We start from the raw sequence: 13,684 nt of genomic DNA, 5'->3' as shown, positions 1-13,684 counted from the left end.
ACATAAAAAATCATACTGATCCCAAACTTTTGAACGGCAGTGTATATGCATGAATTGTACCATTGCCGAATGCGCTGTCGTGTTAAACCAGAAGTGGCACATTTGAGTGAAATGTGAACCTGTTCTCACTGCACTCTGTCACACAGGAGCAGACTCCCTTTTACACGTCTGGGCCAGAGAGATAGTCTCAGAGCTGTGGCTGTGTTTGTGTGTGTGTTAGGGGACCAGAGTGTTCGCTGTCACCTCCCTGCTGAAAAGAAACAGACAAATAAGTTCAAACTTCATGGCCTAGTTCTGTTTCGCTGTGCCTGTGACCTGATTCCAGTGAGCCGGCCAGTGAACGTGTGTGTTCTGACTGCTGTGTGCAGGAGAGGTGAGTGTGTAGCGCTCTGAGCTCACAGACGAGTTTTCCCATCTCAACACTGCTCCGCTCATGTAAAACAGGCTGTTTGCAGCTCACTGTCACAGCTCAAGCTGTGCTCATTACTGTATATGTGTGTGTGCATTCACTATGATGTGTGTTTTAGTGCTTCATGTGATCTCTGTGCAGTGCATGCAGCTCAATTCATTTTGTTTTGGAAGCCCAGGCACTGCACACGCTGTATAAAGGCTGAGTGATATATAAAATATATATTTCTGATCAATTTGCACAATATGTTAGTACCTTATTGCTTTTTGGGCATTATTATAGTTTTTTTTTCATCACTGTTGGTTAATAATGTTTTTTTAATTTTATTATTTATTTATTATTACTTTAATACTTCAATTTAGCAAGAATGCATTAACTTGATCAACGTTGACAGTAAAGAAAAAACAACAACATTTATTTCAAATAAATGCTGTTCTTTTCTACTTTCTATTCATCAAAGAATCCTGAAAAAAATATAATATTCTACAAAAACATATTTTTATTGAGATTTACATATACTGTACATTGATATAATAAAAAACGTTGTCTTGAGCATCAAATCAGCACATTAGAATGATTTCTGAAGGATAATTCGACAATGAAGATTTGAGAATAAATTACAATAATTAATATTTTACAACAGAAAAAGTTACGGTCACATATTAGGTGGCCTTAACTACTATGTACTTACATCAAAAAAATAAGCACAATGTACTTATTGTGTTCATATTGCATTGCAAAACACTTTTGCTGCTATTGAGGTGGGATACGGGTAAGGTTAGGGACAGGTTTGTTGGTATGGGTAGGTTTAAGGGTGGGTTAAGGTGTAAGGGATGGGTCAACAGTGTAATTATAAATGTAATTACAGAAATTAATTACAGATGTAACTACATGTTTTTTTTTTAATGTAAGTACAATGTAAAAGCATGTATGTACACAATAAGTGCATTGTACCAAATGATTAATTTAAATGTAAGTACATAGTAGTTAAGGCCACCTAATATAAAGTGGGACCAAAGTTACTTAAAATTCTGATCATATTTCAGAATATTACAATTGTTACTATATTTTTGATTAAAATAAATGCAGCCCTGGTGAGCATAATAGACTTCTGTCAAAAACAATTAAAAAAATCTTACTGAGCCCAAACCTTTGAATGGTAGTGCATATCGGATATTTAGTTATTTTATTACAAATTTTCCTTATTTTTACATTTAGATTATTTTTGCAGTCATCTAAAAATAAAATAAAATAAAATAAAATAAATAATTTAATAACACTGTCAAGCTAAATATTTAGCAAATCTTAAAATGATCTGTTTTCCAGACTGTAGGTGTCACGAATTCGGTCCATGGACTTCCGTTTATTCACCACCAGAGGTCACCCTTTCCATTACATTGACTCTCGCACAACACAAACTGTTGCATAGCACCCCGGACTACATATCCCATCATTCTTTGCACGATTTGCACACTGCACTGATTGCACTCATTGCACACAGCTGTTTCTAATCACCTCACTCACTATATAACACCCACTCTAACCACCTTTCTCTGCTGAGTATTGTTTAGCCCGTACCCCATTCCGAGTCTCTGAGTTTTCCTTGTTTTGCCTTGCCTTGCCTGTTTCCGCGGTTTCTGATCTTTGCCTGTATTCCTGGATTTTTCCCTCTCGTACCACTTCTCTTTAATAAAGCCTGCAGATGGATCCACACGTCTCACGTCTCGTCAGCCCCGTTACAGTAGGCCTACATCATAAATGTTAGTTTAGTTTATGTAGACAAATCACTAGAGAATTTGAATATTTGCCATGTATCAATTGTTGGCCATAACATGAAAATGATTATCAGCTCAATATTATCATTAGTTGGTTCTTAGAAAGTTAGGACACTGATAAAAATATAAATAAATTAAAAAAAAATGTTGATTTTGCATTTAAGCTGTTTGGTTGAAATGATGTTTCTCTGAGTGAAACAAAACCATCCTTTTCAGAGAAAATGCTGAAAATTATCAGGATGTAATTGTTTTAGTTATATCACCCGGCTCTAACCGTATACGCCCTTGAAAACCATAATCAGAATAAAAATAAGATTAAACTCTTTTAAGAACCCATCAGGGCTGCAGTGGTCCCCAGCAGGGACTGAAACCGTTTGAATTTGATATTTTAGTTGCTAAAAGCCTGCTTTTGGTGATTCTTTGCTTTTCAGGCATGTGTGTTGAATTCTGGCATACTCTCAATGGTTTTCAGGTTCACAGGGCCTGTGCATATGGATTAATATGATGATTATGATCCCAGAACCAGGGCAAACATTCTCCTCGCACCCCTAGTGGGGACAAGCCGAGTGTAATCCAATAAATAACACTGTGAAAATCGAAGCAGTCAGCAACATCTAAAATAAACCACCAAACACAGGTGAGAAAGACCAACAGACACTGAACAAAATTGAATTCCTGCTTGATTAAACGTGAAATGTTTTTTTTTTTTTTTTTACAGCATTCGTTGAAGAAGATAAATGCAAGTCGATTTCATATTTCCTCTCGGTTTTTCATTCAAACTTGTCATTTTCTTCCTCGCCAGTGACTTGTCACCTACACATTTGTCTGCGTACATTTACATATGACCTATTTTATGTTTGATAATGAAAGCAAAGTGAGTGTGTGAGCATGTGTGAGTGATGGTGCTGGTGTGTGAAGTTGTGAATATGTGTAAGCGTGTGTGTGATGCTCAGGCAGTGTCTGGTCCTGTTCTGTTGTTAACAAAGAGCATTTAATTAGGAGTCTGTTTATCTCTCTCCTCCACTCTCTCATTCCTCTGTTGTAATGTTGGGAAGGGTGTGAAAACAAGCTAAAAATAGAAGCCCGAAGGAGGAAAGTCACAGAGGCACATTAATTGTGCCGGTTAAAAGCGGCATACAAAATATAGATTTAGAAAAACGAAGGAGAATAGAGGAGGAGAAAAAAACATTCTTTAACATCCTTTAACTTCGTCATTCTTCCTGATGGAGAGCCACTAAAGCAAAGAAAGATTTTTTTTTTTTTATATCTCCGAGCACCTTTCTGACCTACTTTCCTCTTTTGTTGTTCTCCTGCGAGTCTGTGTACTTCTGCTTGACATTTTTGAAAAGGAAACTCAAACCAGCTTTCCACAGCCTCAGTGTAACTCACTTCCTCTCTGATGAAGTCAAGGAGTCGGGAAAACAAGGCGAGTTTAACTGAGAACTAGACTGAGTGTTATTCTCAGGGGTGGCTCTGCTTTTACACGCTGGAATGGAGTGTTATGGAAGCCTGATTTCACCTCAATGTAAAAAAATGTAAAAATGTAATTATGAGGTAAAGTTTAAAATTAGAAGATTAAAAAATTAAAATTAGCACTGTGAGATAAAGCCACTTTTAGAGATATGAAGTTGGAAGATACAAAGTCACAGTTTGTGATATTTTAAGTCACAATAATGAGAAACAGTCACAGCTGGGAGATTTAAAGTTTTTTTTTAACTAAAAAGTAAAATAATTAAAAAACATCTTCATAACTAAACATTAACTGAAATAAAATATTACAAATGTAAATATTTTGTTTAAACTAGTTGCCAAAGCAGCAACATTTCAAGTAAATATATAAATACTAATAAAAAATACAAAACACAATAAAATTACTGAAACTTTAACTGAAATTACAATGAAAGATATACAAATAAAACCTAATTCAAACTACTGATAAACTATTATAGTATATTAATGATACTAAAGTAACTTTAACTTAATTAACATGAACTAAAATAACACATTAAAAAAGTATAGACATTATATTTCATCTAGTTGCCAATGCAACATTTCTGTTCATTTTTGTTTAGTTTAAGTTGATGAACTAAGATAACAACAATTAAAATAAATAAATAAATAAAAAGTATACTGACATATTAAAAAAAATAATAAAAAAGACTAATAAAAACAATAAATAAAACAATAAAATTACTAAAACTTTAACTAAAATTATAATGCAATATATACAAATAAAACCTAATTCAAAAATTGACAAACTATAATAGTATATTAATGATACTAAAGTACCACATTTATTTATTGATATATTGATTTTTGGAGTTTTAGAGCTCTTCAGTTGTTTGTAGTTTGAACAGCAAAAACCCACTAAGATTTTAGCTAATCTGATTAAAATCTGATTTTTAAAATGCATTTCATTCATTCATTACTATGGCAACCAAGAAGATATTGTCTACACCACATTTACAAAATGACAAAATCCTAACATTTGGATTTGGGAATTGGGTGCAGTATGAACATAATGAGAAATTGAATGTTTCATGTAACTATCGGCTTTCTCGCCGATGTTTTCCCTTAATATCCCTAAATGATGTAAAAACAGAAACATGTTTGATTTCATATTGGATTCTCTGACTTTTGATTGTAGACTTGGGTATCTTGGCAAATCTGGGCACCGTTTGAGACACTGAAATCTATTTTGAAACTGTAAAGGAGTCTTTTTATCAGGAAAAAGCATGAGTTTCAATTTTTATCTCCATTTAATCATTTCTGTCTTGAAGAAACAATTGAGTCTATGACGGTCTGTTTCTCAGTACATGTCTGTCTTAGAGAATAAGAGCGATGTGAAAGGAGATCTTCTGATGTTCTGTCCTGTGGGAGACGCCATTGACAGGGCAAACGGTGTCTCTGACTGATTCCAGACTGATAGCCGAGCAAATGTGAGAAAGATCTGCTTCAATCCATCTATTCTTGACAGAGGAGTCTGAATTGACTTGTGTGGATGTGTGGAGTGGACAAAAAAGTTGTGAAGTGACAGGACTCAAAAGTTTCAGTCAGTGAAATGTTGGCCAGCACTGGTTTCTTTAGGCTAGAGGCTTGTACTTTCTTCATTTTGAGTTTGGTTTTGATTTGTGGCCCGTCGGCTTTGCTTCACTCAAATGGAGGGTTTGAAAGTGAAGACGCAGTCGTGGCCGAGGACTGCCTGTTACCAAGAAGAATTATTCATAAACAGTCCCACTAATGAGCTCTGTATAAGAGCACAGACTACGATTCAAACAGAATGGTAGCTGGGAGGTTTGACTGAATGCGAGTGATAAACTAACATCTCCACCCCTCAGAGACCCTTCAGAAAGCAATTACAAGAGCTCAGGCACTTCATAACCAGTCAAAACAACCTGTATGTGTCTGTATGTCAAATCATCAGTTCCCCCTGGGATCATTAAGGTGTTTTATGGTATATTCAGAACTGCCAGAAAAGACTAAAAAACCCTGGAACTATACATCTCCTGGTTTATAGCCTCTCCAAGTTGTCTATCTGCTTTCTAAAGAGCTTGTGTTAATCATGGCTTAATTCAGAGTCTATGAAGACATTACTGTAGATGGCTGCTGTGCCGGTCATTTGCCTTTTGGGGGAATGGAACATTAACATTCTGTCTCTGAGGAGTGAAAACAACAGAAAAATCAAAGCTCAGTGCCTGTAATCTCCACTGTCCTCATTTAGCATTTCACCGAAGACAAAAATGTCTCTCTTGAGGTTAATCAACTTCAGTAGATTATCCGAAAGAAAACAAAATTGCTTAGTGGTTTTTTTTTTTTTATAGATCAGTTGTTGTCAATTATAACAAGTTGTGATATAGTAAGAGTATAAAATTAACGTTGACAGCATAATTCAGATATTTTGATTAGATATATTTGAGTTTATTTTTAGATCTCTGACTTTAGTATCTTGGCAAACCTAAGCACAAATTTAGACAATTTTCAGATGAGGGTAAGGATTTTTCTCAAAGAGATAACTGAAGTCTCATCTTGCTTTCCACATAGTCTCATTGCTATCTAGGAGAAATGATTGAGAAGAGACTTTATTAGTGATTGTTCTACCTTAAGGAATATCACTTATCATTTAAGTACAGCTGTTTGGGACTTAAATTAAACATGCATGTAGTTCAAATGTATGATTTGTCATTTGTCATCAAAATATCAAACCACATGGCATTTAGTTTGCAAATTTTTTTCAACTGCTTACAGACATTTTCAAAACTTTGCCTCTTTTTATCCAAACACAAATCCAAGAATTGCACACACAAAATGCAAAATGCCTCACATCTCTTGCAAAATGAAGCACTGCATTCAAAATATCACAAACACATCTCAAAAGCAAACATCTGTAAACACCTTTGCCATAATATATTAATTCCTGTTAGATTTGTTTGTTACATAGAGAATTATGTGTTGTGTTTTGGAAAAAGTGTTTTATGAATTAGTGTATGGTTTTGCAGATTTGGTGTGTGGTTCTGGTGTTTGAGTGTCAGGTTTCGGGTTTCAGAAATTATGTGACAAGTAAAGATTTTGTGTGAAAAAAAAAACTGTAAAAAATATCACTTTTTAACTTATCACTTGTAAAACATTGCACAAAATACATGTTTTTTAGGCTTTACATTATCATTTGCAGATGCCACTTGACTTGGTATTTTAATTAAATGATGTTATGTGCTTTAGAAAATACCGGATTGTCTGGTCTCAGTCTTTTGGATGGTGGACCTCCATCTTCTGGGTGGAGCATGTAGAACAGACGCACTTTGTTGGCGTGTTTCTTGCTCTGTTGTGTGTGAGAAAGAGACAGAAAGACAGAGTGATATTAACAGATAATAATCCAAAGTGTTCTCACTTGATTTGGTATGAATGAAACATGTCTTTGTGCAAGGAAAAGACAGACACCCATTAAATATCCAATTCTGCAATACTTAATATAATGCACATTATCAACCATCCCATCTGCAATGCAAAGGATTATACTGGACAATTAATCAATTATGAAATAAACATGACATACTTTTCTTTTATAAAAGGAAGCATCCATTGATTTTGACGCATACTTTTGGTTCCTGCTGAAATTACTGAATTACTCTCAAAAGAAAGTTTGTGTTTGTATGGGACTTTTTTTGTGCAGAGCGTTTGAGGTTGCTTGTTCCCTCTAGCTGTTATTGATTTGTAGTGTCTGTGCAGTTCTGACAATCATCTTACATATACTATATACAGTATGCTCTGAGTTTTTTCGTTCTCTGTCAAACTTTGCAGTGCTTGCAAAGCTGGATTGTATTGATATTCTTAAAACATTCTGGTTAAAAAACTCCATTCAAACTTTGTAGACTTCAGCCGTAGCTGTTATCAAGTTTTGGGTTTGTACAGTAGATCAAAAGTTTGAGAGATTCTTTGACTTTTAAAAGGCGAAAGTGCACTTTTTACTACCACTTCTAGTTAGGTTTTTTTTTTTTTGATAAACTGTATTAATGTGACAATGTAGGCCTATTTACAAATAGCCAATCTTATATATCACATCTGCCTGTGATTCAGAGATAAACATGAGAAAAGCGATACGTTTTATTATTTTCATAAATTATTTTATTATCATTTTTTAATTAATTAATTTTTTTTTTTTACATTTTTATATTATTATTGTAAGGCCTCATGTCATAGACACTTACTTCTATTTTCCTCCTGAAATATAATTAGGCATATTATTCTTACCTCTCATTTTGCCTTGCCTAGAGGACAATTTAAGTAAAAAATGTTGCATTTAACCCCATTTTCTCGTGCTGATTCTTGTGTGCAGCCGACTGAAAAAAAGATGTCTGCTGAGTGTCATGACAACAGAATGCAGGATTGTATTTACTCTGAACCAACACACCAGCTTATACTGTTCTTTTGCTACTTTACAAGCTCTAATATTTACTTCCTATATGAAGGAGACAGACAGACAGACACAGACAGACAAATAGCATACACTACAGTATAAACAGTGTGTGTGTATGTATGTATGTATGTATGTATAAATATATATATATATATATATATATATTCTTTCTTTCTTTCTTTCTTATGTCATCTACATTGAATATTAACTGCTGTCTTCTGTTACTCCACCCAAACACTTTGATTATTTCACAGGAATCTGATGATAGTTTGGCAGTCGGTTGAACTTTAAAAAATGCATGTGACTACTTAGCTTTCAAAACATTTACAGCCACGCACATATCCAATAATCAAGGTGGGCCAGAAGAGCAAAGCCCCAGTGACCTTCTAAAAAAAAAAAAACCTAACATACCTGCTTCAAGACTTGTCCAGACTTGTCTTGAAGTACTGTCCAGGGTTCAGTCTATGTTGACTCTTTTTAAAAAAATTTCCTCACTTGTACTGCCGGTATCTCTGGAAACAATTTTCTACCTGCCCTGATCTGACCCTATATTATATGTATGAGATCAGGCCATATATGAAAGAATATGAGATGTAAAGTGCACCATGTTGGCAGACAGACTTTTTCCCATATCCTCTTTTTAATACAAAACTTAAGGCTGCTCTTCATTTTCAAGTTAGGCTGAGACAAAACGCTCCACTTCACACAGTGTTTATGCAGAGACGTTTCCTGAGCTCACTGAGAGAGGATATATTTCAAAACACTGCTTTTAAAATGTAATAGAAAAATGAAAGGCTTGCAGTATGACATTTCAGTTCTGTCTCTATAAAATCACAGAACATATTTACACAGTCAATTACAGAGATGTGCTTCTGCAAGCAGAAGTGTTTGCATTAGCAGAACATGTAAACTAAAGCATGGTTTTTGTTCCATTTTATAACACTGCACAACAAAATAGAGTAGGTTGATTTTTAAAAGTTGGATAATTTTTAACTCATCACAGCATCTTAAAAAAACACTACACTCAGGACACTCAAAAATGAGCTAAATGTGTGTGGCAGTGCTTTAAATTGGAAGAATTTCATAGCAAAACTATTTCCAAAAAAAGTGGACTATTCAACCTTGCTAATTGGTTGTTAGAGGTTTGGTTTGTCACCGCAACTCCTCTCTAATTAAAACTAACCATTTTAACCTGTATTTATGGCCTATGTTTGTTTTATGCTCATTTGAGTTTTGCACATTTGTAGTAACACATGCTAAAGGCAAACTCTATTGGAATCAGTTGTGAGGCAAATCTCCCATTTGTTTTCAGTGAGAAGATCTAGTTCTGCTGTGTATATAGAACGTCCATAAAGTCACTCACAAGGTTCTGTTTCAGGTAGCTGTCTATGTAGGTAGTATGCAGCAAGTCAGTTTACTAGGTTTTGGAGCACAGCCACATTTGCATAGATAAGCAATCAAACCTGGTATCACTGTGGGTTTAAGATGAATAGCTTGAATGTGTTTGTTTATTATAGTATTTATCAATATTTTCAATTAGCTTTTATATTTTCAGTTTTAGACATTTTGTTATGTGCTTTTATTATTTTTATTAGTTTGTTTTTTAATCTATTTATTTATTTATTTTGTTTTAGTTGTAGTTTTACAGTTCAATTTCAGTTTTAGTAATTCAACTTCAACTTATTTTATTTCAATTAGTAGTCAGAGTTTTTCATTTAATATTTATATTTGTTTCAGCTTTATTTCAGTTAACATAAACAGTTTTATAGTTTAGTAGTTTTAGTTGACAGTAACAACACTGGCAAGCATAAGGCTGGTTTTACACAGTTTCTAGTTTCTAGTTGGTCATCACTGAAAACTAAAACAAAACATAATGCAATGCATAATTAAATATATGGGTAAACCACCTGTAAAAAAAAAAAATCAATATGGAAAATCCCTTCATGTTAACACTGCAAATTAGGCCCTATTTTTAATGGCTTTTTTCTTAAGAGTGTAGATGGTAACCTGTTGTTTTTTTTTTCTACAAGGGATGTTCAAAACTAGATAACAAAATTGAGTAGTCAATGAATGACTAGTCACATATCAGCCTTAAGGAAACCATGCTTCCTTGCTTTAAACCAACCAAGAAGTTGGTTTAAAATGATTCTCTGTTGCTCCGTTTGTTATTTTCAGTTTGGTTTATTATTATTAGTGCTGTCAAATGATTAATCGCGATTAATCGCATCCAACATTAAAGTTTTTGTTTATGTAATATATGTGTGTGTACTGTGTATATTTATTATGTATATATAAATACACACACATACAGAATATATTTTGAAAATATTGACCTGTACTTACATGTATATATTGATATTTATATAATTTATATTATATATAAATATATTTAATATATAAATATAACATATTTTTCTTAAATATATACATGCATGTGTATGTATTTATATATACATAATAAATATACACAATACAAACACATATATTATTTAAACAAAAACTTTTATTTTGGATTCGATTAATCGCGATTAATCATTTGACAGCACTAATTATTATACTTCTAAGAAATGTAAAAACTGTCCTTCAATCTTTAAGGAATGTGTACTAGTTTAATTTAATCTAAAACATGATTTAATAATTTGGACAATCTTTCATTAAATAAACTGCAATGAGTTCATTAAAAGCATTGGCATCTGCAGAATGTTATTAGGCTTGGGATGACACACAATAGATTTCTAATATCATTTAAAAAGCAATAAATCCCCATGAAAACCAAGACATCCTCCTATGTCATCTATGATATTTTTTTATTCGTTGTTGAATTTATTTCAGAAGTAATGATATTTAACAGTAAAGGGAATTAATTTCAAGATGAAACTTCCCAGGTAGGTTTTAGTGTGCTGACAGTCAGTCAGAACACTAAATCCCTCTCCGAAATATAGCCTCGAAATGTATCCCCTTCAAAGCACCACGGCTGAAATATTAAAGCTCTATATTTTATATCACTATCATATATAAAAGCAGCCCTTTCCACAGATATCCCAAATATATCTGCCACAGTATAAATCGCATACTGTAGCAAGATTTCCACTTGTGGAAACATTTTTACCATCCCACAGTATGAGTGAGTTAAAGACTCTGATAGACTTGGAGGAGAGTGAAGGCTGGGCTCAGGGTGAGTTGAGTGAGATAGAGAGAGAGAGGAGAGTCTCTGTTGTCTCTGAAGCAGTCAGACTGGATTACACTGGTCCAGTGAAGAGCTCAGTGCTGAGAGCGGATGAAAGAGGCCATTGATACACTCAGAATGAGCTAAAGACCAGACACTGAGGGAGAGAGAGGGGCAACATTTGGTCTGGGAAAGATTTGATGGTTTATGAGGAGGCTGAGCAAATGATACAGCTATTAAAAATGTTGAGTTACGTGGTATTTGAACGATTTGAAATTTTGCAGAGCCAGTAGTGCAGAGCAGTATGACAGTACAGTATGTACATTTGGAGATAAAAATGTGTCTGAATGTGGTTGAGATTGTGCTGTACCGTTCATAACCAAACTTGTTGATGCCAAGGAGCTAAAACGATAATCCCCTTGCAATATAATGTCAACTATACAATTTCACATCAAAATACTGTGAGAAAATAAATAACCCCCATATTACATCTAATTGGCTTTTATCCTGTCATTTACAGATGACAAAGCAAATTATTAAAATATTACCTGAATAATATTTACCTTGTGTTTAAATTGACATCATATATTCTTCCTAGCCACTATATAAGTAATGTTAGATGCATAAATGTCTATTTGGTTACACCTTATTTTAAGGTGTCATTTTTACATTGTAATTATAAATTTAAGTACTGAGTAATATTAATTAACTACATACTTACTATATGATTAGGGTTAGGATTAGGGTTTGTCTTAGAGTTACTTGCATGCAATTATGCATAATTTATTGTTATTATAATAGTAAGTGCATGTAACGTAACAAGGACACCTTAAAATAAAGAGCTACCGTTTATTTCTTACTGTTAATAATGAATTTATTATTATTATTATTATTATTATTATTATTACTACTAGTAGTAGTAGTAGTTTTATTTTAAGTTTTAAGAAACCAAAATGAAAGAAAAGACAATTTTTTTAAATAAATGTCAACAAAAACATAAATTGTATTTCAATATTATTAATTAAATGTATGATATTAATTAAACATAATTTATGTATCTTAAGCTAACATGTTAATTTTCAATCCTAAAAATATATTTTGTAAAAACAAATTAGAAATCTTTTTTTTTCACTAAAATTTTCCATGCAAGTAAAACTGATATGAATATTTGAATAACTTCCATACCTTTCCATATATTAGAATAGCTTATTGAAAAATATGTACAGATAAATACAGCTTCTCATGTATTGTTATATTAGGGCATAAATTATAAAATATTTTTTATTGACATAATTAAGTGAAAAGCAGCGTGTCTTGACAAAAACATGTCTTGATTTTTTTATTTTTTTGAGTATTGTTATGAATATATGTTATATCTTCTGTATCGTCATTAAATCTTCTATCTTCTTGTTGATATAAGTAATGCCATGTTTTTTTTTTTTAAGATTTATTTTTTGGTGTTTTTGCCTTTATTTAGATCGGATAGTTAGTTCACAGGAAGTGAAGTGGGAGAGAGAGAGGTGGGACGGGAAAGGTCCACAAGCCAGGACTCGAACTCGGGACGCCTGAAGCGTTTATTTATTTCAAGGCTCGCAATTGCAGGTGTTTCTAAGTCTTGCCGATTTAAACATTCAAGTGTTTTAAACCATTCACGTGCATTCGGAGCTGCGTGCACTCATTCAAAGCGTGCACAGAGAGCCGCGTTTCAGACAATGCACGTATACAGAATTGATTCCTCTTTCGCGTATCCTTGCATCTGAATGAACACATACGCACAAAATTATCTCAAAATAACTGTCTCGGCAAGTATTCTCGTAAACACAGTCGGTTATGTCTTAAGTGAACGTAAACAGTGGTGAAAGAAATCTCAAGTGCATCATTATATTTGATCCGTGCATTCGGTCTTAAAGGGGCAGCAGCCTATAAATACCTGCTGTTCCATAAGCGCCACCTGCTGTCAGAGAATGACATTTGCATCTCATTCACAAAGCTAAAATTAGACCATTCTGTTTTTGCTTCAAATTTCGAAATTATGCAATCTAACTGCAATCTAAATAAGTTAGTTTTATTATTTGACATATTTCAATTTCACAAAGAAATGTGCAGCATTTTGTTGGAGAAACAATAAAAGGACACCTTCTCATTTATAATTTGTCTTAAATCTCATTTTGTTAAAAGGAAAAATTGTGAGAAAATTGTACTGTGAAATCAGTATCGTGAATCGCATCGCATCGTGAGTTGAGTGAATCGTTACATCCCTATATGCTACTAGTTTTTAATCATGCTGATTTGTCCACAGCGAAGTTCAGCCAATGTCTTTTTTTTTTTTTTTTTAATTCGGGCTGCTTAAATTCATTTTGGGCTACCAAAATCTGAAGAATGTCTGCCCGAAGGGCTACCAGCGATTTTGAAATTTTGCGAGC

The 13,684-nt window shown here is 33.4% G+C and overlaps 1 protein-coding gene across 2 annotated transcripts in view; it reads right to left on the bottom strand.

Moving 5' to 3' along the window:
* Nucleotides 1–13,684, bottom strand: part of LOC107665614 (zinc finger matrin-type protein 4) — a 112,129-nt gene that overhangs the window by 62,865 nt on the left and 35,580 nt on the right. For both annotated transcript variants that reach the window (XM_016456550.1, XM_016456549.1), the window contains exon 3: nucleotides 6,908–7,000. In XM_016456550.1, the coding sequence (XP_016312036.1) occupies nucleotides 6,908–7,000 (93 nt within the window). The remainder of the gene's footprint in view (nucleotides 1–6,907; nucleotides 7,001–13,684) is intronic.

The sequence above is a fragment of the Sinocyclocheilus anshuiensis genome, unplaced genomic scaffold (assembly GCF_001515605.1).
Source record: "Sinocyclocheilus anshuiensis isolate Anshui unplaced genomic scaffold, SAMN03320099.WGS_v1.1 scaffold407, whole genome shotgun sequence".
NCBI lineage: Eukaryota > Metazoa > Chordata > Actinopteri > Cypriniformes > Cyprinidae > Sinocyclocheilus > Sinocyclocheilus anshuiensis.
The sequence above is the reverse complement of the archived record's forward strand: the minus strand, read 5'-3'. Positions and strand labels throughout refer to the sequence as shown.